The sequence below is a fragment of the Hyla sarda genome, chromosome 3 (assembly GCF_029499605.1).
Source record: "Hyla sarda isolate aHylSar1 chromosome 3, aHylSar1.hap1, whole genome shotgun sequence".
NCBI classification, from domain to species: domain Eukaryota; kingdom Metazoa; phylum Chordata; class Amphibia; order Anura; family Hylidae; genus Hyla; species Hyla sarda.
Genome location: NC_079191.1, coordinates 418,369,567 through 418,397,103, shown reverse-complemented (window position 1 = coordinate 418,397,103; position 27,537 = coordinate 418,369,567). Strand labels below are relative to the sequence as shown.

At 44.8% G+C, this 27,537-nt stretch overlaps 1 protein-coding gene across 3 annotated transcripts in view; it reads left to right on the top strand.

Annotated features, from left to right (window-relative positions):
• Positions 1-27,537, top strand: part of USH2A (usherin) — a 1,021,568-nt gene that overhangs the window by 868,367 nt on the left and 125,664 nt on the right. For all 3 annotated transcript variants that reach the window (XM_056568336.1, XM_056568335.1, XM_056568334.1), the window contains 2 exons: positions 1,257-1,415; positions 2,928-3,090. In XM_056568336.1, the coding sequence (XP_056424311.1) occupies positions 1,257-1,415; positions 2,928-3,090 (322 nt within the window). The remainder of the gene's footprint in view (positions 1-1,256; positions 1,416-2,927; positions 3,091-27,537) is intronic.

The following is a 27,537-nucleotide window of genomic DNA, read 5'->3' as shown; positions in this document are numbered from 1 at the left end:
TTGTACCTTTAAGAGTGTAACCCATGAGACCTTGCAGTGAACCCCATGTGACCCTGCCTGCCAATGAGAACCCCTACAGTCTCCCCTGTATGCGCATGTGCAGGGGAGGAGTTAGTCAGTCTAGCTCCAACAAGACTCCTGATCAACAGCTTAGCTCAGGTGTGCTGTGTGTCATGTGCTCTGCGGAGAGGCCTACTAGGCAAAGATTACTTGCAAGGAGGAGATTCATGCCTCAGCGGAACAGTCTTCAGTACCTTGACAGCACCCTAGCAAATTAATCTTCAGGAAGCAATCTTTTGTCTCACAAATCTGTATTAAAGGGGTATTCCACTGGCCAGCGTTCAGAAGTAAATGTTCCAAACGCTGTTTACGCATTGTGGGGATTGGTCACGCCCCTTGTGACATCATGGCCACACCTCCTCAATGCAAGTCTCTGGGAGGGGGCGTGACAGCGCGAAAACAGCGTTCGGAACATTTACTTCCGAACGATGGCCAGTGGAGTACCCCTTTCATCTGTTTGGTGTAAGCGCCACAAGTCTCAGCAAGGCAACAGGGCACCCAAGGGGTTACGCTACATTCTCTCACCTAAAGCCAGCTGTTTGTGTATTAGCATCTGCACCAGCTCAGTAAAGACCGTTTTCCGCAAACCTGAGGTTGGTGTGTTCATTTACTCCCCAGAAGAAGCTGTCCCCAAACCTCGGACCGTGTATAGGATAACTGTGCCCTGGCATCACAAAGTGATCAGGTATTTCCACCAACACCACCCCGTGTCCCCACACTGCATGTAGCGCATGGAGGCCCCGCCCCATTTCAAAATTGCAGCAGGAGATCCGCTGAGGGTTTGAAGAATAATCCGCTTGTGTGAACAAGCCCTTAGACTGCTTCTGACAACAGCCCATTTACAGACTTATCTATGTATACATTTCCAGGCGGAATAACAGAGGAACAGCCCATTGCAATGTTCTAACAAGAGATGTCTTTGTCACGTGGCACAAAGCCAAGAGAAAACACACTCATCACACTCTTCTCCTGACTCATTCTTTAATGCCCAAGTGAGATAAGCCACCCCAGAGTCTGGAAACGGCTTATTCCCCTCTTCCTATTAAGAAAACATGCACACTCAGCCAAGCTAAGTATGCACGTATATGGGTATAGCCAGCTTACTGATTTATATGTAACTACTGCTGTTATTATAGGAAGAATATTATACATTTCACAGTCTTCTAATCTATATCATGTGGAATCTTTATTTTTAGGGGTGTATGACCCCAACGTCCCCCTGGAGTTCAGAGTTGTGTTGAATGCTGGGAGGAGTGAAGCCCAGGTTCATCCAGCTGGAGAACAACATTTTATCATTTTAGAAGACTTGATCCCGGGTGCTGAGTTTTCCCTCCGGTTACAGGCCTGTCAACTTGGTAAGACAGTGAATGATGGATTTATATATTTGTATATTTTTATTATTACAGAGGAGAACCTCGTATAACCGCAATATTGGACTAATGGCTCATGCACATGACTGGACTTTGGCTCTGTAGACCTAGTATGTTGAGATAGATAGATATGAGAGAGATATATATATAGATATGATATGATTTTATATATATATATATATATATATATATATATATTAAATAGGTCGATATGTGAAAGCTAGATAAGAGATAGATCCCATAGAGATGGCAGCAGCAGTATACAGATAGAGCTGTGTGGGTAGGGGAGGTCTATATCTACTATATATGATGATCCCATAGAGATAACTGCTATATATCCAGATCCCATAGAGATGACAGCAGTAAACGGATAGAGCTAAGTGGGGGAGGGGGTATATACAGTGGGGCAAAAAAGTATTTAGTCAGCCACCAATTGTGCAAGTTCTCCTACTTAAAAAGAGAGGCTGTAATTTTCATCAAACACACCGCCCGGGCATTGAAGGAGTGGCTTCGTAAGAAGCATTTCAAGGTCCTGGAGTGGCCTAGCCAATCTCATGTCTCAACCCCATAGAAAACTTTTGGAGGGAGTTGAAAGTCCGTGTTGCCCAGCGACAGCCCCAAAACATCACTGCTCTAGAGGGGATCTGCATGGAGGAATGGGCCAAAATACCAGCAACAGTGTGTGAAACCCTTGTGAAGACTTACAGAAAATGTTTGACCTCTGTCATTGCCAACAATGGATATATAACAAAGTATTGAGATGAACTTTTGTTATTGACCAAATACTTATTGTCCACCATAATTCTCAAATAAATTCTTTAAAAATCAGGCAATTTTTTCTCATTCTGTCTCTCATAGTTGAGGTTATAACCTATGATGAAAATTACAGCCTCTCATCTTTTTAAGTGGGAGAACTTGCACAATTGGTGGCTGGCTAAATACTTTTTTGCCCCACTATAACTACTATATATCTTGATCTCATAGAAATAGCAGCAGCAGTATACAAATAGTTCTGGGGGGAGGTGTATAACTACTATAAATCCTGATCCCATAGAGATAGCAGCAGTATACAGATACAACTGGAAGGGGGGGTCTAAAAGTGCTATATAACCTGATCCTATAGAGATAGCAGCAGCAGTATACAGGTAGAGCTAGATAGGAGGAGTCTATGAGCTGCTGGGAGGAATCTGGTAGGTGATGATGTCATCCTGTAGTTTACAGGGAGTCAGCTGACTTAGAACTGACATCTTATTCTAATCATTAATGTTTAAAAAAATTCTGTATAATTCTTTGCATAAGGCCCAGAAAACACTTTGGAATATTTACTAATGTATTTTATTTTTAAGCGTAGATTTCTATCTATAATTGACAAAAAAAAAAATAGCCACAATTTTTTTTACCCATAAAAAATGTCAGAATTTTCTAGTGTGTGAACCAGGCCTCATATCTTGCTCCATTCAGTTGTATAGCTATTATACTATGCTTCTTATATCATAGGTAGATGTGGAGTCAGCAGGGTCACCTCCATCATAACTGCAGAAGCAGCGCCAGAAGGTCTTGATCCACCAGAACTTATTGCAGCCGGCCCAAATGTTATTAAGATTACATGGAAAGCACCAAAGAAACCAAATGGAACCATAAGGAAATACATAATTCACAGGTAAATGGTTCACAGGGTTTTGCTTGTTGTTACACACAGCTCTGCATAAAAGCTGTTGGATTAGCTGTTGTGAACATCCCATTATTTTGATCCTACTGGAGCAATAAAGACCATTGGTTGTAAAGCTGGAGACAGCCATGTTGGTGTATGTTGTGTGATGACCTCAGCAGAGATCTATTAACTGGCCCCATTGTCAATGGCCAACACAAAGGGTCACAGTTCTTGCATCTAAACTGCTATAGAGAATTTGATGGCTATTGCGGTAAAAAGCAAACTGTACCTTTCCTGAAGCTAATGGGCATTTGCAAAACGTATAAAATGCTTTTTTAATTCTTTATCCAAGTGTCAAGGAGGCGGGGGCCAAGCTTCTCAAGTGCCGCAGCCTGGCACACCTCCTGGCCCATCCTTGATTGACATACTGAGCCCTGTACCACAATGGAGGTACCTCAGTAAGCTGATACCAAGGCTGGACTCGCCATTAGGCATACCAGGTGTTTGCCCCGTGGGCCAGGCTCTCAGGAGGGCCGTCTGATCCAGGACCCATTTAACAATAAACGCGTCTTAATGACGCGTTTAAAGTTAAATGTTGCGCTCTGCTGCTCGTCGCCTTGTCAATCATTCTTGTGGCCGTCTGCATTATGCCAACCAACAGGCCGAACATCCCTCTCTCTGCGCTCCGGCACATGAGTGAAGTCACAGAACGGAGGAGATGACGACCAGAGGCCACATTATGGACCACGTGGAAGCCAGGTGAGTATGCTTAATCTTGGCAAGGGGGCTGCAACTATCAAAAGGGGAGATGCTACTTTATACAGGGGGTTTACTATTACCTACAGGGGGGCTACTATCTACAAGGGAGTTACCTACAGGGAATAACTGTCTACTACTTATAGGGGGCTGCTACTAGCTATAGGGTATAATTATTTATAGAGGTAAAACTATCTAGTACTTATATGGAGCAACTATCTACTTGTAGACCTACCTGCTCGGGGCACCTGCGTAGTGGGGAAGACTACATGAAGAAACCTGTGTACGTACTGGAATGATCTAAATACTTAATGGGGGGACCTACCTACAGTTCCCCAACCCACTTGTCTACTCACTTGTGCTCACAGGTCCTCTGTACATTTGTAATGATATGTGCTCAAAAACCTTTGTGCATAGACGGCCGCTGCCATACAACAGGTAAAAGGTAAGGCGGAAGGAGTAGGATGCTGCGCAGCTTTTCTTACATTGGAATCCCCAGTGGCTGTGGATCTGTGGCAATTAATTATGTCCCGTGCACATTTTTTAAAATTATACACAGAAACCCCTTCCAGAAAAACTGGGCAAAAAAAAAAATAAAATTACACAAATTTTCACACAATTATATATCTCCCCCCCCCCCCCCCCCATGTGCTTTTAACAGACACGACTGCATGCCACAATATTGTAATGTTGCACATTGGCCCTGATTTACTATTGTAAACCCGACATGTTTTGTCGGGTAGTGCGCCAGATATTCTGTCTGCGCCACAATGTTCACCAGAATTGAAAAAAAAATAGACTTAGGATACGGTCACACGTGCAGATTTACAGCATATTTTATGCTGCAGATCCGCCACTGAAGGACCTCTGTATGGTGCCCTTAAATGTGCCTGCCTGGAGCGGCAATACACCGCTCCGAACAGACACACTGCGATGTGCGAGTCGCCACACATGCGCGGTGTACTCGCACACATCGTGGCCGCTTCCCCTGCTCAATGAGCTAGGCCGAGAGCTGCCGCGATGTGCGAGTATACTGCGCATGCGTGCGGCGACTCGCACATCGCAGTGTGTCTGCTCATAGCAGCGTATAGCAGCTCCAAGCAGGCACATATAAAGGCAGCATATAGGAGGTCCTTCAGCGGCGGATGCGCAACGAAATATGCTGCGAAAATCCACATGCCTGAATGTACCCTTTGGGTGCATTCATACCACGTTTTTGTAATACAGTTCCCGTATACGTTTTCTATTTGAAAACCGTATGGAACCATATTGAAAACCGTATGCATTGACTCTTCATTGAAAACCGTATGCCAAAAGATGCATCAGGTTGTGTCCGTTTTGCATCCTGTACGGTTCCGTCAGTATTTTTCCCGTACCCAAAACCGGGATTTCAATCAAACAAGTGAAACTTTATTCCTAATGGAGTGAAAAGTTAAAAACATATAAGTTTTTTTCTTAAAAAATGGATGCAACCGGACATCATTTTTTAAACCGTATACGGTTTTTTAACTGTATACGGGTTAAAATTTGTACACACGTTTTGATACAGTTTAGTCCGGTTTTGAGGAATCCGTTTTTCATAAAAAACCTGATACGGGAACTGTATTGCAAAAACGTGGTGTGAATGCACCCTAACTCTCCATTTTACGGAGAAAACACGAAAAAGAGGTGTGACCACCGGGAAAAGGGGGCGTGTCCCTGACATTTTCACAAAAACGCAACATATTTACTAAGGTTCCCCAGAAAATGTAGTGGATTTGAGCTGAGGAAAACCCCACAGTTCAGAGCAGGTGTAAAAAAAGTAAAATGTAGTGAAAATTGTAAGGAATTAAAACCCACAAAGAAACCTACACAACACTCTTAGTAAATCAGGGTCATTGACTCGCACTGCAGAAAACGTATTCTATGTAGTATGTGTTTTTTTGCAGGATTTACCTGTATTGGAAAGCTATGTTATTCCATATAGTGAGAAACAAAAGATAGATATATATATATATATATATATATATATATATATATATATATATATATGGCATCTAGATGCTACATGTCATGCTGATGGGTTTACCTTGCCACCATTAGGGTCTATTCACATGGCTGAATTCCGCCTCAAATGAAAGCACAATAAAATTCCATGGGATTCGGGGGGCGTGGCTTGCCGCGAACAGAGATGGCCGCCTGAGCTGTGAGCTCCGCAAACCCTGAGGCCATTCATTTGCTTAATTCGCACTCCCAGCCTGTGCTCTCATGCCGAGGGGCACCCGCCGGCGCCGGAAGACCCCGCCATCCTGCACGGACCCTCAACAGCTCCCTGGGGCCATTACAAGATACCTGCGCCAAGTCTCTGCCTCAGCCCCGGCCTCTCCTCCGGCATCACCAGGCCTCGAGCGCGCGCTCTGTTCCCGCTCAGTCGGCCCTGCGGTGGTGCGCTCTGCTGCTAGGTCGGTCCTGCCCGGCTACCCTCCTGACTCTACGGGGACCCCTGCACCATCACCTTTGCTGCCGCTGACTGCTCCGGACCTTGGTGTGCTGCCTGGAGGGACAGTCTGCCCGCCATCTTCCTCTCCCCCTGAGGTGGGGGTGTCTGCGGGGGACCTGGGCTCCATTCCTGTGGATTGCTGCACTGTGGAGGTAGGTGCCTCTCCGGCCCTGTTTCACCCCATACCTCCATCTGGGACTGCCTCTCCTCCTCTGGACCCCCTCATAACAGCCTCGGCCCTGCTAGGCCCGGATCCCAGGGACTCAGAGCGTTCGCCTGGAGTTGTGCTGTTTAAAGGGCCATCACCTCAGTTCCTCCCCCATACCCAGACACAGGGCTTGACACCTACAGTCCCCTTGGCCTCCTTTTCGGCTCCCCTCGTGCCTGGGCCCTCTGCTGGAATTCCAGGTTCTGATAACCTTGTAGCCGAAGTTACTGGGACTGATCCCCCTGAGGCCCTTATCCCTTGCACCTCTCCTAAACCGCAGAGGACTATGTCTGCCTCCAGGAGCTCGGCTGGGCGCCCTGGGGCACCCACCCCTCGGAACACACTCACACAGCCTCAGGAGGCTCCTTCTTTGTCTGTAGCACCCGGTGGCTGGGGGGATGGCCTGGATTCTGAATTGGAGTGTTCGGGGGTCCCTGCTCCTATCCCGGCTACCCCTGACCTCTCTCTATTGCTTTCTCAATTGCCGACAAAGGGGGACTTCAAGGTTCTTATTGCTGAAGTCAGAGAGGCCTGCAGGGCCGAAATAGCAGATATGCGCCAAGATCTCCAACATGTCTCAGGCCGAGTGGACGACTTAGAGGAAGCTCATGACTCTACTAGGTCCTACATTGCTAACCTGCATGAAACCGTCTCTGCTCAATCTGCGTTTCTGGGTGACCTGCATTCACATGTGGAAGACCTTGACAATAGGGGTAGGAGAAATAATATTAGGGTCCGTGGATTGCCTGAGGCTACCCGGGACGAAGATCTTCATGCTACCCTGGAAGCTATCTTCAACTTGATCCTGGGTGAACCCTCGTCCCACAAGATTGCACTGGATCGAGCCCACCGGGCCCTCCGCCCTCGCCCTACCTCTGGCCCTCCAAGGGATGTGATTTGTTGTGTCAATGACTTTCAATTGAAGGAGAGAATTATGGCTAAATCACGCACCCTTCGGGACTTTGATTTTGATGGGGCACCTATCCAGCTGTTCCAGGATCTTTCCTGGATTACCCTGCGTAAGCGCAAGATATTGCAACCTCTCCTGTCATCTCTACGCTCGGCACAGATTCCCTACAGATGGTCCTTCCCGTTTGCTCTCCAAGCCCGTCGGGACGGACGCTCTGCAGTTCTACGTTCACATGCTGACATCCCGGAGTTCTGTGCAGCCTTTGATCTCCAAATCCCGAAGCTTCCTGACTGGGCTCTACAACCCCTTCCCCCTCCGCCTCCTCCTGTATGGCAGCCAGTTAGAGGGAAACGTCGTGGAGGTGGTGGGGGCCGGCCTGCTCAATCCACATCTGGATCACGTCATGACCCTACCTGAAGGATATACTGGAACTGAGTTCTGGGCCCACACGTCCTGTGACTATTTGTTTGGTTCTCATTTCACCTGGCGGGGTGCTGTGTTCTTTTACTTGCAATTTACTATAGTTGTCTTTTACTGCTGCCTCTAAAATAACGGGTGCCCTTCTGGCTCCCTTTGTACAGTAGGGATTTGGCATGGCCTTTGGGTGGAAGGGGTTTCTATTCTTTGGTGCGACCTCCCTCTGATGCGTACTTCCACTTCCCCCAATGAGGCCATGACAAATATAGTAACGCTGTTGTCTATTCTTCTTGCATTATTGATATGTTTTACTAAGGTCTCCTCTCTGGCTATAATGCCAGTGGTTTGTTTACCGTTTTGTATCCCTGTTTGTCTTTCCCTTTTGTCCCCCCCCTTTTGTGTCCTGCTCTTCCCCTCTCTTTCTGAGTCTCCTCCTGTTCTTTGTCTCTGCTCTTCTTTTAGGTCCAGTACTGAACGATGGTGGTCTTTGGACTCGGGCTGGCCCGCTGATGCGTTTTCTACTTCTCTGAGTGAGTACTTATCATGGCACCTTCCTTACACCACACCTACCCCTCATGGCTAAGTGCGTTTCCCTGAACGTGAAAGGCCTTAACTCCCTCTCTAAAAGGCGTCTCCTACAAAGGGAGCTGGTGGCTCTCAAGGCGGATATTGTCTATGTTCAGGAGACGCACTTTGACAAGACGGGCTCCTTCCACTTCCTACAACACCTTTACCCTCAGGTATACTTGGCCTCCTCGGACAGGAAGGTAGCGGGAGTAGCTATCCTAGTCTCACGACACTGCCCCTTGCAGGTTTCCTCCTCCTTTGCTGACCCCTCAGGGCGGTTTGTAATTTTATGTGGCACCCTTGGGGGGAAACCTCTGCTACTTTGTAATGTTTATGCCCCGAACTCTACACAAATCCCCTTCCTCCGACGGGTCTTGAAGCGATTGTCTGCATACCCAACCTCCGCCTGGCTGCTGGGCGGGGACTTTAACTTGGTTTTTTCTCCCTCTGCCGATCGCTACTCCCTAACGGACTCCCCACCACCAGCCCCTCAGTTGCGTCTCTCTACATTTTTTCGTCGGTTGATTCGTTCGGCAGGGCTCTATGACCTCTGGCGTATTAATCATCCATCCGATCGCTCTTTTTCTTTTTATTCCCACCCTCATAAACTCCATACGCGAATTGACTATTTTTTCGGGAACCTCCCAATGCTGCGTATGCTCTCCTCTGCTTCCATGGAACCTATCTCCTGGTCTGATCATGGCCCTGTTCTTGTGTCTTTTTCCCCTTTCACTTCTTTCTCCCGCCGTTGTCATTGGCGTCTCAATGACTCCTTGCTTAAAACTCCTTCTTCCCGGGACTCGATCCTGCATAGCATAACTACTTACTTTGCGGAAAATGAAGGCTCTGTGTCCTCCCAGGCTGTACTATGGGAGGCACATAAAGCGGTGGTCAGAGGCCATTGTATTGCATTGGGCTCTAGACTGAAGCGAGATGCCTTGGCCCGCTCCCGGGAACTTAAGGATCAAATTTCTGCTCTGGAAGCTCTCTTACTAACTAACCCTTCCCTTCCGGTACTGAGACGGCTGGTAGTTGCACGGTCCCAATTGGGTGACTTGGCCCTTCATAAAGTTGAACGTCAATTGCTTTATGCCAAACAGAGGTTTTATGAAAAGGGCAATAAGGCCCATACAATGCTGGCTAGACATTTAAGGGATCGTGCGGCTGCTCAGTCTCCCTCTGCCCTGAAGGATGCTGCGGGGACACTGCACTATCACCCTAACACCATCTCCCGCCTCCTCCATGACTATTACTCCAAATTGTACTCTCTACCCTCACAACTCCCCTCGGATCCGGGAGGGCGTGACGCTGTGTTGGAGACGTTCCTGTCCAGGTGCAGCCTTCCGACTCTCTCTGCGTCTGACAGGGAGTCCCTGAACGCTCCCATTGTATTGGAGGAACTCACTGAAATTCTCAAGTCTCTCCCATCTGGGCGCTCTCCAGGACCTGACGGATTCACCTATTTATACTATAAAACCTACTCGTCTGTCCTTCTCCCTCGACTGGTCCCCCTGTTCAATTCTTTTCTGCGGGGGGAGGGGATTCCGCAGTCCTTTCTGCATTCCTTGATTACGTTGATTCCTAAACCTAACAAAGACCCACATGATTGCTCCAGCTTTAGGCCCATAGCCCTGTTAAACTCGGACCTGAAGTTGTTCTCTAAGATTTTGGCAGCTCGTCTCTGTTGTTTCCTCCCCGCCCTTATCCATAAGGACCAAGTGGGTTTCATCCCCTGTCGTCAGGGAGGCGATAATACTAGAAGGGTTGTCAATCTTATAGATATTGTTAATAAACGATCTGAACAGGCTTTAATATTGAGCTTGGATGCCGAAAAGGCTTTTGATAGATTAGGCTGGCCATTCATGTTCGCCACACTACAGAAATTTGGGATCACTGGTGACTTCCTCACTGCACTGCGGGGTCTCTACTCCTCCCCTACTGCCTCTCTCAAACTCCCGACTGACTCCTCCCCTCCCTTTACCCTTTATAACGGCACTAGACAGGGATGTCCGTTGTCCCCACTGATTTTTGCCCTTTGCATAGAGCCACTGGCGGCTCTGATCCGGGGGAGTTCGGACGTCTCTGGAATCTCCCTTCATGGGAAGACCTTTAAGATTTGCCTTTTTGCAGATGACGTTTTACTTACCCTCACTAACCCTCACTTGTCCCTGCCTGCGCTGTACAAACTCTTGCATGAATATGGCTTGGTATCGGGCTACAAAGTCAACCTTTCTAAATCTGAAGCAATGTCTGTAAATCTCCCACCCTCTCTGGTCTCCCTACTTCGTTCTAACTATTCTTTCCGCTGGTCTCCCTCTGCCATTAAATATCTTGGAGTTTCCATCACCCCTACATATGCCTCGCTCTATTCTGCAAATTTCCCTACTTTGTTCAGAGAGCTACGTTCTTTGCTAGAAAAATGGAAATCGCAATACATATCCTTTTTCGGGCGAATTGCTGCGGTTAAAATGACTATCCTTCCTAAATTACTTTATTTTTTCGAAACGTTACCGGTACGGGTTCCGTTGGCAATGCTACGGTCCTTTCAGTCGGCTATTTTCCGGTTCATTTGGGACGCTAAAAGACATAGGCTACCTATGACGGTCATGATGGCGAACCGAGTTTCTGGAGGTCTGGGGGTCCCAGATGTCACAAAATATTATTGGGCTGCACACCTCCGTCACCTAGCTGCATGGTCTACTCACTTTGCTTATAGTAAGTGGATGGAACTTGAAAAATTATGGTTGGCACCTGTCCACCCTAATTCTTTCCTGTGGTCCTTTCCGCTTCCGTCCCCTGCATGCACCCTTTTAGGTCCTATGTCTTTCACGAGATATGTCTGGACTTATTGTTCCAGGCGATTCCGACTCCTGTCCCCTTTCTCCCCAATGCAGTCTTTCCTCTACCACCCTGACTTCCCTCCTGGAGGCACCTCACTTATGGTTCGGGAATGGGGCTCGAGAGGTTTGTTCTGCTGGGCTGATGTGGTACATCCTATTACTCGGACTCTTCTATCTTTTGATGACCTGAAATCTCGTTGGGAACTCCCAGCCTCTGCGTTCACTCACTATACCCAGCTCCGGCATTACCTATCCTCTCGGAGGGGCTCGCTAGTGGTTTCGCTCCCTACGAGTTTTGAGAGGTTGTGTAGGAGTGGACCACAGACGAAGGGACTGCTCTCGAGTATTTACTCCCTTCTAATCTCCCCCGCGGACGGAACCCTCCCCTCCCATCGTTATATGGATCGCTGGGAGGAAGTCCTTAACACTTCTATTACAATTCCTCAGTGGAAGGTAATTTGGGATAGGGCTTCTCGGGCCTCCATATGTACAGCTTACAAAGAGACACAATACAAATTGCTCATGGGTTGGTACCATACCCCTGTCCTCCTCAATAAATTGAACCCTGACATCCCCCCGCAATGTTGGCGTTGTGGTGTGGGGCTGGGGGACACTTACCATATATTCTGGTCCTGCCCGCTGATCTCTCAATTTTGGGTAATGGTGCAGCGGCTTATCCGTGACATATTGGGAGTCGGGGTGCCCCTAGACCCTTTAATCTATCTCTTACATTTGTCGACAAGGGCCTTGTCTGGTCGACCATTTAAGCTATTTCTACACATCATTCTGGCAGCAAAAACTCTCATTGCAAAACACTGGAAACAGACTTCCCCCCGTCTGAGGGAGAACTCCTGGCCCGGGTCCGTGAGATTCGCTCTATGGAATCACTTACTGCCTCTTTGAATAACACTATCCCACAATTCCTTTCAGTATGGGACCCATGGGACAGATTCACGGATAGGCAACCTCCCTGATCTCTTAGCTCCTTCTGGACCTTTTCCTCTCTTCTTGCTTCTCTCAACCCACTTTTCTATTTCTTTGTACGTTCCCCCTTTCTGTTCCCTTGCCCCTCTGTTTGACGTTGTTGTCTTGGTCACCCACCCCCCCCCCCCCCATGTCTTGGACTACTTGATCCAAATGTGCGGTTGTTAACTATAGCATTACTGGGTTACAGTTGTGACTACCTGACTTGATTGTTGTGATTTGAATTATTACTTGCTTGCATTTCTCACTTACTGTGGGGTACGTCACCCCGATCATTCCTACTGGTGTGTATTTTCCTATCTGAATATAATAAAAATTTACAGTTGAAAAAAAAAAAAAAAAAATTCCATGGGATTCTGCACTCCCATTCACACTTCTGTATTTCCGCTTGCGGAAATTTGGAAGTGTGAATGGGAGTGCGGAATCCCATAGAAGTCTATTGGGCTTTCATATGAGGTGGAAATTTTGCCATGTGAATAGACCCTTACTATCTATAGCAGTGGTTTGTAACCTGTGGCTCTCCAGCTGTTGCAGCCTTACACACTGGGAGTAGTACATGCTGGGAGTTGTAGTGTTAACACAGCTGGGAGCCACAGGTTGCCAATCACCGGTGTATGATAACATTACATATATAGTACAGGAGATTTTTCCGAATATTTATGAGCATTTTCAGAATTTCGCCTCACCGTAAGAAGGGTTTCACGGTAGCAATATATAATTTACAAATCCCAAATACACAACAAGAAGCCGTCGCACTCAATGAAAACTCCCGTCAATTGGATTTGACAGATTTTGATGTCATTTGATTATTCCAGTCACAGGCAAACAGTGATATAAAGAGTAATATAAAAGGGAATGCGTTACCGCCAAACACACCGCCGAGCAATAAACTTTCTAGCAATGTGACACAATCACCTCCCAATCATAATTGTCGCCCGTTTGATACCTCTGAGTACAGCAGAAGGGCAATGACTGACACAAATACATTTTGTTTTTTATTTTGAGTGAAATGAGAATGGCGCACTGGGGCTTCAGATACAATCGTAACATTCAGCAACATGAGCATGAATCAGCCGCCGCTATTCCTTCTGAAGTTTAAATGTACTTAGACAACAACAATATTAAATCTCTCCCTGGTAGACGCATTTAAATATGGATTCTGAAAGAGGAAAATCCACACATTCGAATCATGGTAGGAGCATGGCTAGAGGGGGTGCGGATATAGCAGTGGCACACTGGCCTTGTTGCCCCATGCTATGTATGAAGACACTAATGTCATAAATGGCACATGGTAGGGAACATGTATCTATGACGTGTGGTGTAGGTGTATATTCACATATACACAGATGAATCGCACCTCAATAGTAGCGTGGTGCTACATTACATTAAAACAGTGAGCAGCCAGCCTGATACATAAAGCATTGTACCTACAGGCACAGGCAGGGCAACACAAGTCCCTACTTCTATACGTTCATTCTGTGGTGCACTATGACTGACTGGCCAATCCTGTTAATGGCACATTGTTGGGAACATGTATCTGTGACGTGTGGTGTAGGTATATATTCCCATATACACAGATGAATCGCACCACAATAGTAGCGTGGTGGTACATTACATTACAAAAGTAAGCAGCCAGCCTGTTACATAAAGCATTGCACCTACAGGCACAAGCAGGGCAACACAAGTCCCTACTTCTATACGTTAATTCTGTGGTGCACTATGACTGACTGGCCAATCCTGTTAATGGCCACTGTGTCTGTATATTCAGAGGCCAAAACGGTAATATTTCTCCTGACAAAGCGTCATTATGATATGTAGATACTTATAGGCCATTCATGTTTCACTAGGGATTTCGGGAAGAAAGGATATGCAAATTAGCTCTTTCATACCACATTTTCCAGGTACCTTTCCCTTAAAGACAGTGTTTCACTCCAACTAGGAGCCTTAGAACATGGCTGGGAGTGTATGACAAATCAGAAATCTCGCCAGATAGAAAGAATACCCATTTGTATACAGCTGTTTCTGAGTTATTGTCCCTCATAAGTACAGAGCAGGGTGCTTAATGGTTCTTGAGAGGCATATACTAAAAACGTGTGGAGACTTACAGGCCATCCATGTTTTACTGGGGATTTTAGTAAGAATATGGAAAGGGGATATGTAGCTGATCTCCGGCTCTCAGTGATGAGCATGTGTCATCTACTGGTAGACCACAGGTGCTCCATTTATTTCTATGGGATCACCTGAGATGCCTGAGTGCTGTACTCGGGTCTCTTTTTGGTGTTCCCATAGAGAGTAATGGAGTGTGTGCTATCTGCAGCTCTTCACTGAGAGTCGGGTCCCGTTCTGGAAATCATGGGGGATCCCAGCAGACGGACCCCCCATGATCAGCTACTTAATTTTCCTTTAAAGTCATTTTTTCACTTTAACTAGGAGCTTTAGAACATGATTGGGAATGTATGCCAGCTCAACCCCCCCCCCCCCCCCCAGCTCCAGATAAACTCAACACAGATTATGTCACCTTCCTTGGCTCCACAATAAAAGATGCAATAAACTAGAAGCATTATGTAAAGTGCTGCTAATTCTGGGTTAAGTAGTCACGTGGGAGGTCCTACTCAGTGATTGACAGCTCTCTGCGTATAAGTGTCCCTATAGAAAGAGCTGATGGGTAAAGGGGGTGCAAGACATTAATGGGGCAGCTCTAGGTACAGATGTGTAGGATTATTTTGTAGAAAATCTCTCCAAATATTATGTCCATAGATCAGAAACCATTCAGTGTGACAAATATGTAAATATAGATGCAAATGCTTTTTCATTGCAGTGCATGACGGAAAATAAAATGGTGAATTTATGGGGATAGAGGTTGGTATGAGTAATATCCCGGGGCCTTATACATTATAGATACCTTGTATTGTGGAGTCACATCTATAACAGGACATACCGTAGATTGATACATGGGATCTGTAGAGCGGCTAATTGGAGAATCTTTATCCGCTCCTCTGGATGATGATTATGTGTGAGATAAATGAGACCACTACACATATTTGTCATCACATTTACCAGCTCTGTGTATTAGATGAAGTTTAGCTACTACTATCCCGTCTACGTGTAACCCGGCCAGATTTATCACCTCGCTATAGAGGAAAATGCATGGAAAAATAATCCTTATACATTTATAAAATCTATGAGAGCTGAGGCACAAATTATCTTTTGTGATTTTAGAGAAAATCACAAAAAAAAGTTTCTTTGTCTTGAATAATGTGAAATTGGCTAAATCAAAGAATTATTTGTAACAAAAAAGGAATATATATATATATATATATATATAGTAAATTTGAGTAGCCGTATTAGTCCAGTGATGCAAATCATAAAATGTTGCAGTATCTTGTAATAACCTTTTTTATTGGACTAACAGCATTTTGTAGAGAAGCTTTCGGGATTCCTCCCTTTATCAAGTCCAAAGCAAATCTAAGCTCACAAGTAGAAGACACAGGTTACATCTCACAAATATGCAGGGGTTAAGACAATAGATGTGGAGAATTCACACTAAGATGGGCCTTAAATTGTCCTGTTATAGGAACACAGACTAAATAGATAAGGATGAGAAAAAGGGGGAGGGAGGGGGGAGCAGGGGAGAGACTGGTAATTAAACAGGACAAAGTCAGATGCAAAAGAGAATCCACAAATCTACAAAATTCTGATAGTCCAATAAAAAAGTTATTATAAGATACTGCAACATTTTTTGATTTTTATATATATATATATATATATATATATATATATATATATATATATATATATATATATATATTGTATATGTTAGTATATTCTTTCATGTGCCCTTGTGCCCCCATATAGTAATAAAGTCCTCCTGTGCCCCCATACTTTAATAGTGTCCTCATAGAGTTATAATATCTCCATTAATATCATAATGTCTGTCCCCTGTGCCTTCATACAGCAATAGTGCCCCCCTGTGCTCCAATACAGTAATAATGCCCCCACACTGTAATAATGCCCCTCTGTGCCTCCATACATTTTTATTGCTTTTTGTGCCCCTGATACAGTCATAATGAGCTCAGTGTCCCCATACAGTAATAATGCCTCTGTGCCCCCATGCAGTAATAATGCCACCATTGACCACCCCAAACACAATGATATTAGTGACTCACAGGATATGTCTAAATCTTTCTCCAGGCTCTTCTATACCTCCAGACCCCTATGTCCTCCTTCAGACTCCTAAGCCCTTCTCCAGGCTCCTTCGCCCCCCTCTCCCAGACATCCAAGTCCTTTTTCTTTGCCCCCCCCCCCCCCAACCTCTAAGACCTCATCTAGGTTGCTCTGCCAGACCCCCCCCCCCCCTTCAGATCCCTAAGTCCTCCTCAAGGCAGTGTCCTTGCCCCAGCTGATTGGACTTGGGGTCGGGAGGTCAACCTTGAAAAAGGCCTCCTCCAACACAGCCAGAGAAAGGGGACTTGTGGGGTCATAGCAGTCAGACATTTTACAAAAAAAAAAGGTGGAAAGTCTGTTAGATGGCCAGCCCTACTGGGCAAATGCCCGATGCATCTGATGGCCAGTCCGTGCCTGAGCAGTACCACCCACTCATTCAGGTGCCTGGAAGAAAAATACTAAATGGCTTTCCCAGGAAAGCTCTAATGATTAAAGGGTACCTCTCCTCAAATAAACTTTTGATATATTTTAGATGAATGAATGTTGAATAACTTTCCAATAGCATGTTAATGAAAAATATGCTTCTTTCTATTGTATTTTTCCCGATCAGTCCTGTCAGCAAGCATTTCTGACTCATGCTGGAGTCCTAAACACTCAGAGCTGCCAGCCTGCTTTGTTCACAGCCAAACAGGCTGTGAACAAAGCAGGCTGACAGCTCTGAGTGTTCTCCTTTGTGAACAAAGCAGACTGGCAGCTCGTAGTGTTAAGGACTCCAGCATGAGTCTGAAATGCTTGCTGCCAGGACTGATAGGGAGACCCCTAGTGGTCATTTCTTCAAAGTGGAAAATTAAATAGAAAGAAGCATATTTTTTAATAACATGCAATTGTAAAGTTATTCTGCATACATTAATCTATAATATATCAAAAGTTTTTTTGATGAGAGGCACCCTTTAACTGATATGGACATTTTGAGTCTTCCCCAGGGCTTCCTCCTGATTGTAAGTCAAGTAATCCACTGTATTCAAATACCAATAATTTGCTGACAATGCAGTTCTCTGAAAAGTGGAGTTCTGCACAGTTTTTACACATAGAAAAAGGAATGAGACCAACCAGGATGGGTCCCCCTGCTCTCCAAGGGCCCCATGACAGTCTCATGGTCTGCCACTATGGTACGTACGCCCTTGCAGTAGAGGTACATGTCAGGAATAGGGTCAAAACTCAATACGACCATAGTCTAATAAAACAGTATCCAGTAAGCTTATTGGACAAAAAACAACACTAATATATAAGACAAAGATTTATTTTAATTAAAATATATTAAAAGAATAATAATAATATTATTATTATTAATAACAATAGCAAAATATACAACTATGATACTATAGTAATAATAGTGATATTAGGCTCCCAGATCCTTGGAGTTTTTACGTGGTTGTGATTTCATCTTAATGTCTTGTCATTTATAACTCACATAGTCAAATCTGGGTTAAAAAGTACATTAAAATGTCAGTTCTTCTATATGAATTGTGAATGACATTTGACGGCTTCTACTCTTCCATCAAATTAAAATTTTATACTTGTCTCCCACACTTATTACTAATGTACAATTTAATCTGACAACCCGCATCCTTCCTTAAGATATATACGTAACCAGAATATTTCATCTCAATATGTATCCATATGTTCCAAATGTCCAATAATCCTTGGCTTCATAAAACATTGCACACACATTTAGAATTTTTAATTTTTAATTTTCCCTCTCACTGGATATTTTGTTTTGCCATTTTTTAACTGTTTTATTTTTCTAATTAACACGTGTTCTGTTCAATATCAACAGGATTTTTTGTATAATTCATCAATGAGATCTACTTCCATAATTGACTTTTGGATAGGAGGATTTTTTTTTTTTTTTATTAAAATCAAGTGTTTTTATTTTTTTTATAAAATTGGGTCAGCAAATTTTTTGAAAAATGGGAATACTACTCTTTATACAGTGACCCCCCGACCTACGATGGCCCCGACATACGATCATTTCAACATACGATGGCCTCTCAGAGGCATGTTGAAGGCAGCATCAACATCCGATGCTTTTGTATGTCGGGGCCATCGCATAAACGGCTATCCGGCAGCGCAGACTGCTTCAGCTGCCACCGGATAGCCGTTTACGGTGCCCCATGTGGTCCGGTGATGATCACTTACCTGTCCTCGGGGCTCCGGCGCGTCCTCTTCGGGATCCCCTGCATGGTCGGCGCTCTCCATCGTCGTCATCACGTCACTGCGCACGCCGTCCCGTCATCCAATAGGAGCGGCGTGCGTAGCGACGTGATGGCGGCGACGGAGAGCGAGGATGCCGGGGAAGCAGAGGCCTTGCCGGAGAGTCGGGGACACCCCGGGGATGCGGCAACAGCGATGGAGGGCGACGTCCAGGGCAGCGGTGACAAGTGGTGACGGTCCGGTGCGGCGGGGACAGGTGAATATAACCTCCAATACCAGTAGTTTTCAACCTGCGGACCTCCAGATGTAGCAAAACTACAACTCCCAGCATGCCCAGACAGCCGTTGGCTGTCCGGGCATGCTGGGTGTTGTAGTTTTGCAACATCTGGAGGTTCGCAGGTTGTAGACCACTGTCCTATACTTTACATTGCACGGATCCTACAACATACGATGATTTCAACAAACGATGGTCCATTTGGAACGGATTACCATCGTATGTTGAGGGGCCACTGTATTTCTATGTTTGGATGTGCTACAGTAGAAGATGTTGAGGTCTCATATCTGGAACCCATTTTGGAGGCCAACATACAGTATTTACATATTAAAGCGTACCGGTCATATCACAGGAGAAAAATAATGCTTCTAAGTGTTACTAGGTCATGCAGAGGCTTTACATATCTTTTTGTACTGTATGTGTCTAGCTTCTGTATTTGACTCATAAATCCCTTTATTCTGCTGCTTACTCATTCTGATATCCAGTGCTCAGGAAGGGGCGTGTCTGAGGCCCGCCCTCACTCAGAATGGATTTCCTCCCTGAGTCTGCTGTGCTGTGCTAGGCCTCTTCAGTTGGGACAAAGAATATGCATCGGACAGGATTAAGTTCTGGATGGTATGGCGACCCCTAGTGGTATTTTTTTTTTATAAGCCATGTTTTCTATAAAAAAGGAGATACATTATTTTTATGAAGTATATTAGGAATCAGGATCAAAGATGGAACAATAGCCCAAGAAATGCACCACATTTAAAGGGGTATTCCAGGATTTTTTTTTATTTGACTATGCTACAGGGTCTGTAAAGTTAGTGTAGTTCATAACATAGTGTCTGTACCTGTGTGTGACGGTTTTCTCACAATTCTTCTGTGATTTTCACTCCAATATTTATTTTTACCAGCATACAAAATGACTGTTGTCTCAGATTTTTCCCAGCTTGCAATGCGGCCGAGACCTGACAATCACTAGTCAGCTGATGACAGGGAGCCTGTCTGCTTCAATGGGTGGAGGGATCAATCTGCAACTAATGCAACAGCTGTAGGCACCCTGATTGAAAATCACAGGTCTTTTGTTTCAATGGGTGGGGTGGCTGATGTGTGAGAGGGAGGAAAATGGCATTGTGGGATTTGTAGTAAAAAAAACATAAGTCAAACAGGAAATACAAGTTCACAAAAAGCTAGCCACAGTGTTATGGTAATCTCACAGCATAGCCATTTATCCCCAAGACAAGCGCAGATCCTTCCTAAGCATATCCATTACTGTCTGCCAGGTATGTACTGAGATCACCTTATGGTGGAGAACCCCTTTAAGGCACGGCTTGACGTCAACGCAATGTCTTCCCAATGATATCTACAAACATCCATAGCTGGAGACTCAAGACAGAAGATGAAATCAGAAAAAGGAGAAAGTTGGCAAAGAAAACAAAAAGGAAGACGAGCACTAGAAATGATGTAATATCCGGGTGGTCCTTTTAAAAATGTTGCATTAGGGCTTGGAATTTTTGAGGTTTCATTTAAAATTAACTACAATTATTTAATATTATTCCCTGGGTGGGAAGAACACCTCACTCCCCTGGCATCATGTCGCCCTAGGCCAGGGCATCCATTGCCTCTATATAATCCTGGGCATACACTTTCTCTATGACTGATACTTTTATTTTTAGAGGTAAAGGTACATTTTCCCATTTTCACTATTGGTTTCATAGATGGAACGAGGCAGTTGCAGATCATTGGTCTTTTTGCGTACAAGCGGCTGTGCACAGAGAACACGATAAAGTCATTGGTTTTCACAAATTGTTATTTTTTTCTCTCCGTTTACTTTCCCAGATGGTATCTGTAAATGTATCTCCTTTCTATTCAGCGTATAAGTCAATTGTGCCATTGTCATACAGAAATGAGCCATTGTTCTGCGCAGTGGTAGAAAGAGACATTTCAAAGTGTGTTTAACGCGGTGAGCAGAGTTTTAGATTTACGGCATTAGAAGACATTTTTTATCTTTTATATTCTGGGAAGGGAAAGTTCAAGCATTTGAACTTTTGTTTAATATAAAAATGCACGTAGTAGATCAATCCCAGCTCTTCCGCTACTGAGATAGTTATTCCGCTCTGCTCATACTGTATTCTTGCTATTGATGTAACAGAGCTGTAGTTTGACAGTACAGCAGGGTTGAGTTTGTCATTTTCCATATCTCATCATGAAATCACTATAAGTAATAGACATGTGATCTTTGTCTGAAAGGAAAAAGACTGATTAAGAGGATCCCTTGAGTGGTATAAAGGGGTACTCCGGTGGAATTTTTTTTTGTTTAAAGGGGTATTCCAGGCAAAAACTTTTTTTTTATATATCAACTGGCTCCGGAAAGTTTAACAGATTTGTAAATTACTTCTATTAAAAAATCTTAAAGGGGTAGTCCAGTGGTGAAAAACGTATCCCCTATCCTAAGGATAGGGGATAAGTTTGAGATCGCGGGGGGTCTGACCGCTGGGGCCCCCTGCGATCTCTCTGTACGGGGCCCCGGCTCTCCGGCCAGATAGCGGGTGTCGACCTCCGCACGAAGTGGCGTCCGACACGCCCCCTCAATACATCTCTATGGCAGAGCCGGAGATTGCCGAAGGCAGCGCTTCGGCTCTGCCATAGAGTTGTATTGAGGGGGCGTGTCGGCCGCCGCTTCGTGCGGAGGTCGACACACCCCCTTCCCGTGGGCTGTCGGGGCTCCGTACAGGAGATTGCAGGGGGCCCCAGCTGTCGGACCCCCCGCGATCTCAAACTTATCCCCTATCCTTAGGATAGGGGATAAGTTGTTCACCACTGGGTTCACCACTGGACTACTCCTTTAATCCTTCCAATAGTTATTCGCTTCTGAAGTTTTCTGTCTAACTGCTCAATGATGATGTCACGTCCGGGGAGATGTGCATGATGGGAAAATATCCCCATGGGAACTGCACAGCTCCCGAGACGTGACATCATCATTGAGCAGTTAGACAGAAAACAACAACTCAACTTCAGAAGCTAATAACTATTGGAAGGATTAAGATTTTTTATAGAAGTAATTTACAAATCTGTTTAACTTTCCGGAGCCAGTTGATATATATAAAAAAAGTTTTGGCCTGGAATACCCCTTTAAATCAACTGGTTCCAGAAAGATAAACAGATTTGTAAATGACTTCTATTAAAAAATCTTTACCCTTCCAGTACTTTTTAGCAGCTGTGTGCTATAGAGGAAATTCTTTTCTTTTTGAATTTCTTTTTTGTCTTGTCCACAGTGCTCTCTGCTGACACCTGATGTCTGTATCAGGAACTGTCCAGAGCAGGAGAAAACCTATGCTGCTCTTGACAGTTCCTGACACGTACAGAGGTGTCAGCAGAGAGCACTGTGGACAAGACAAAAAATAAATTAAAAAAAGAAAAGAATTTCCTCTGTAGCATACAGCTGCTAAGAAGTACTGGAAGGGTAAAGATTTTTTAATAGAAGTAATTTACAAATCTGTTTAACTTTCTGGCACCAGTTGATAAAAAAAAAAAAAAAAAAAAAAAAATATGTTTTCTACCGGAGTACCCCCTTAACATCTACCTGGGCTTTAGTTTCAGAAATGGGGTTTACCTATGAAGGACACTTATCACCTATTCTCAAAATAGGTAATGAATGTCTGAATGGTGAAGGTTTGAAAGTTGGTGCCCTTGGAATACCCCTTTAAGACTGTAAAACAGAAGTATAATAGGTGTGAGAACAAAGTGCAATGGTTAAGCAAGTACATATAGAGCAGTGGTCTCAAACTGTGGCCTTCCAGATGTTGCAAAACTTCAACTCCCAGCATGCCCGGACAGCCGTTGGCTGTCCGGGCATGCTGGGAGTTGAAGTTTTGCAACATCTGGAGGGCCACAGTTGGAGACCACTGTTATAGATTATCCTCATGGCACCCTACGCAGGAGTAGGTGGCTCCACTGGGACCCGGTGGTTGATGTCCACAAATGTCAATAAAAGGTCATTTATCAGGATTACTCCCTTTTAGACAAAGTGAAAAGAGTTAAAGGAGATAGTTACATGGATAAAAATGTATCCCCTATCCGATACGTTTTAGATCACGGGGGTCTGAGCGGCACGCCATGACCAACGCCTGAAGCGGGGGGCCACCACACCCCTCTATATATCTCTATGGGAGAGCCAAACATAGCCGAATGGCTCTTCCATAGATATTTATGGAGGGGGGTGGCTGCCCCCCGCTTTGGGTGGGGGGTCGTGACTCACCGCTCCTGGGGAGAGCCATGGCTCCATACAGGAGATCACAGAGAGCCCCAGCGCATGGACCCCCCCATGATCTTAAACTTATCCTTGAAAAAAATTTTTCTTTTAAATAAACTGGTGCAAGAAAGTTAAACAGATTTGTAAATTATTTCTATTTAAAAATCTTAATCCTTCCAGTACTGATCAGCTGCTGTATGCTCTACAGGAAGTTCTTTTCTTTTTGAATTTCCTTTCTGTCTGACCACAGGGCTCTCTGCTGACACCTCTGTCCATTTTAGGAACTGTCCGGAGCAGGATAGGTTTGCTATGGCGATTCGCTTCTGCTCTCGATAGTTCCTAATTTGGACAGAGGTGTCAGCAGAGAGCACTGTGGTCAGACAGAAAGGAAATTCAAAAAGAAAAGAACTTCCTCTGAAGCATACAGCAGCTGATAAGTACCGGAAGGGTTACGATTTTTAAATAGAAGTAATTTACAAATCTGTTTAACTTTCTACCACCATAAAAAATATTTTTTTTTTCCCAGTGGAGTACCCCTTTAAAAATTAGGAATAAAGAAGAAAGAGATGATGTGAATAGATGTCTGTCTGGTAACAGTCTCTCCCATAGAGTAACATCAAAAAATAATTAAACAGAGCAAGAGAGGACTTTGTATGTTAATTGAAATGTTGTATTTAGACTGTCGGATGGGGCCCTGATCTGGATTGGGAGCAGCATTTAACCTGGCCATCTGGCAGAGCGGTAAACTCAGACATCTTAAAATTCAACCACCAAAACCATTTTCCAATTATTGTTTACTATGTGTAATTTACAAATAAAAATATGACCAGATGCGGCCAACAAACAAAGGTGCACATGAGAGATTCGAAAAAATCCAGGAAACATTAACATTTGCCGTCCCTGACCCTAAAGTTAATAGTCTATGGCTCTTCAAGATCTTTCCGAACCGCTAAAATATGAAGCAAACTCACTCGTCTCCATGAAAGACTCCGAACAAAAAGTTAGGTAGTTGAGGATATCTCGAAGTAGTGTCCCCAATCACATCTAATATGTGACCAGTGTATCAGCCAGGTTTGGTGGAAACGGCTAACCCCCTAATGTGTATGGTGGCCTCCCGTCTCCTTCCTGACAGAAGATCGGGCATGCTGAACTTCAACTGCTCAATCCTTTTGTTCTTGGAGTTATAAGTTGCCGCCAGAGGAGTCTAACAGCAGCTTACCCCTCCTCTCTTCATTCAGAACACTGGACCAGGCGGGAGATCTGTCAGCTGACAGTGTTTGTGTGTGGCCAGCTTTATAATGTCCAACCTTATAACAGAAAATTTGGCATTTTCCCACAAAAAGAAAGCTCTCCAGGTGAATATTAGGTGCCAGGCAATATTGGCTATTAGCTTTCTATCTTCCTATCTATCTAATATATATCTATCTATCTATTTATCTCATATCTATCTATCTAATATCTATCTATCTCATATCTATCTATCTATCTAATATCTATCTATCTATCTATCTAATATCTATCTATTTCATATCTATCTATCTATCTATCTATCTATCTAATATCTATCTATCTATTTAATATCTATCTATCTCATATTGTCAGGATCCGGGTACTGTGAGGATTCTGGTGGTGGATCCTCTGTGTCAGTGAGGTGATGACGTGGGCCGTACCAGGGGAACGGAGTCTAAGGGGTTACTGGTATTCACCAGAGCCTGCCGCAAAGCGGGATGGACTTGCTGCGGCAGGTAACCCCCAGGTCGTTCCACCCGATAGCGACTCAACCCCGACTGACGGGTGAGATAGGCGCGGTACAAGGGATTAGGCAAGAGCAAGGTAGGACGTAGCAGAAGGTCAGGGCAGGCAGCAAGGATCGTAGTCAGGGGCAACGGCAGGAGGTCTGGAACACTGGCTTGGGACATACAAGGAACGCTTTCACTGGCACAAGGGCAACAAGATCCGGCAATACTGGGAAGGCCCAGGTGAAGTTACTAAATGGGCCAGACGCCAATCAGCGGCGCACTGGCCCTTTAAATCTCAGAGAACCGGCACACGCGCGCCCTAGGGAGCGTGGCCGCGCGCGCCGGGACTGGACAAACGGGGAACAGGTCAGGTAAGCAGGCTGGGATGCGAACCGCGAGCGGGCGCGTCCCGCATTGCGGGTCACATCCCCATCAGAGACACTAGCGCACCGCTCCCGGTCAGCGGGTCTGACCGGGACGCTGCGAGCAGGTAATCGCTGCGAGTGCTCCGGGGAGGAGCGGGGACCCGGAGTGCTCGGCGTAACACATATATATCTATTTATCCATCTATTAGATTAATGCAATAAAGATTAAAGGGGTACTCTGGTGGAAAAAAAGTTTTTTCAAATCAACTGGTTTCAGAAAGTTAGACAGATTTCTTCTATTCAAAATCGTAATCCTTCCAGTACTTATCAGTTGCTATATACTACAGAGGAAGTCGTTTAGTTCTTTTCAGTCCGACCTCAGTGCTCTCTACTGACACCTCTGTCAGTGTCAGGAACTGTCCAGAGCAGGAGCAAATCCCCATAGCTCCGATCAGTTCCTGACACAGACAGAGGTGTTAGTAGAGAACACTGTGGTCTGATTGGAAAGAACTACACAACTTCCTCTGTAGCATACAGCAGCTGATTAGTACTGGAAGGATTAAGATTTTTTATTAGAAGTAATTTACTAATAGGTTTAACTTTCTGAGACCAGTCGATTAAAGAAAAAAATATTTTCCACCGGAGTACACCTTTAAGATTTACACTAGCCTTACATAGGACTTTTGGAACATATCATGATCTTTTTACTCTTGGTCTGCAGAGATTGGCCGGGAGTTTAAAACATCCTGCCGAAGGACCGCTGTTTTACTCTCGGGCTGCGGAAGTGCCTGTTCTCCTCTGATTTACCCTGGGGCGGCAGAGATTGTCAATATTGGTGCATCCCTTAACTCTATAGTTGTATTAACAGCTCTATAGTTGTATTAACACTATATTTGTATTATATATATATATAACAAAGAATTGTGTACCAAGCTTAATCGAAATATCTCCAGCTGTTCTGAAGTTTTCCTTTAACATAAGATTCCATTTTTTGCTGTAAGGCTATGTTCACATGGGTCGGCAAATTCAGTTTGGATTTTTAAAAGAATCTGCAAAATAAAAACCTAGGCTGCGACTATTATTTCTGCATGAATCCACATGTATTCTGAACAGGTCTTCCCTATAGTTGAAGGAGGAGTCAGAAATAAATTTATAGCCCAGCTGGAACAGCTATTTATTGTAATACTCGTCTTTCCATATCAGTGTAATTCCTTGCTCCTCTATTCACATCATTTTATTCTTAATCAAACTACAGTAGCTTGAAGGAGCGGATGGCGGTCCTGGAAATCTCTCCCAGATCTCGTGTATTTGCCACAAGACTTGACCTATTTAAATCAGGACAAAAAAGTGCTTTGTGTCAAGCAGGATGGAAAGAATGTTCCATTATCCTCATACACCCTTACATTCGCCTCCCCATTAGATTAGGCTGTTACGCTAAATGAAAGCGTTCCCCAGCCTTGTCTGTGGTCCCCGGTTAGCAAACCGTCTGAATACACGGCAGTAAAGAACCGGGCCTGGTGTGTAACACAGAGGAAATTACCTCATACTGGGAAATGGTTTTCTTCTGTTGACATGTCTGCACAGCGGAGATACTATGATATATATACATATATATATATATATATATATATATATATATATATATCTAAGTGCAATCATTTGTAATGGAGGTGGTGGTGTCAAGGTGCTGGAGAGTCAGATTTTTGCAGACTGGCACTGGCCGAAGTAACTAATGCAAATAACATTTAAAGGGGATCTGTCATCAGTGTCACCTGCACTAACCTGTCGGTACAGGCAGGTGGTGCAGGTGACACTGATAACCATACTTACCTTGTCCCATTCCGTGCTCCCGTTCTCCCTCTATCTTCCTCCGTACCTTCTGTCCCGGGGCTGACTTGGTGCATGGGCGGAGCTTCCTGACGTCCCCACTGCTGTTTTTCTGCTGGGTCCCGCTGTATTTCTGCTAGCAAACAGCAGCAGTAACGTCAGGAAGCTCCGCCCATGAAACAAGTCGGATCGGAACTGAAGATATGGAGAAAGATAGAGGAGAACGGGAGCACGGAGCAGGGACAGGTAAGTCTGGTTGTCATTAGTGTCACCTGCACTACATGTCTGTACTGACAGATTAGTGCAGGTGACACCGATGACAGATTTCCTTTAAAGGGGAACCACCCCTAGACATCTTCACCCCTAGACATCTTATCTCCTATCCAAAGGATAGGGGATAAGATGTCTGATCGCAAGGGTCCCGCCGCTGGGGACCCCCGCAATATAGCATGCGGCACCCACCTGTTTCTTGTTCGGA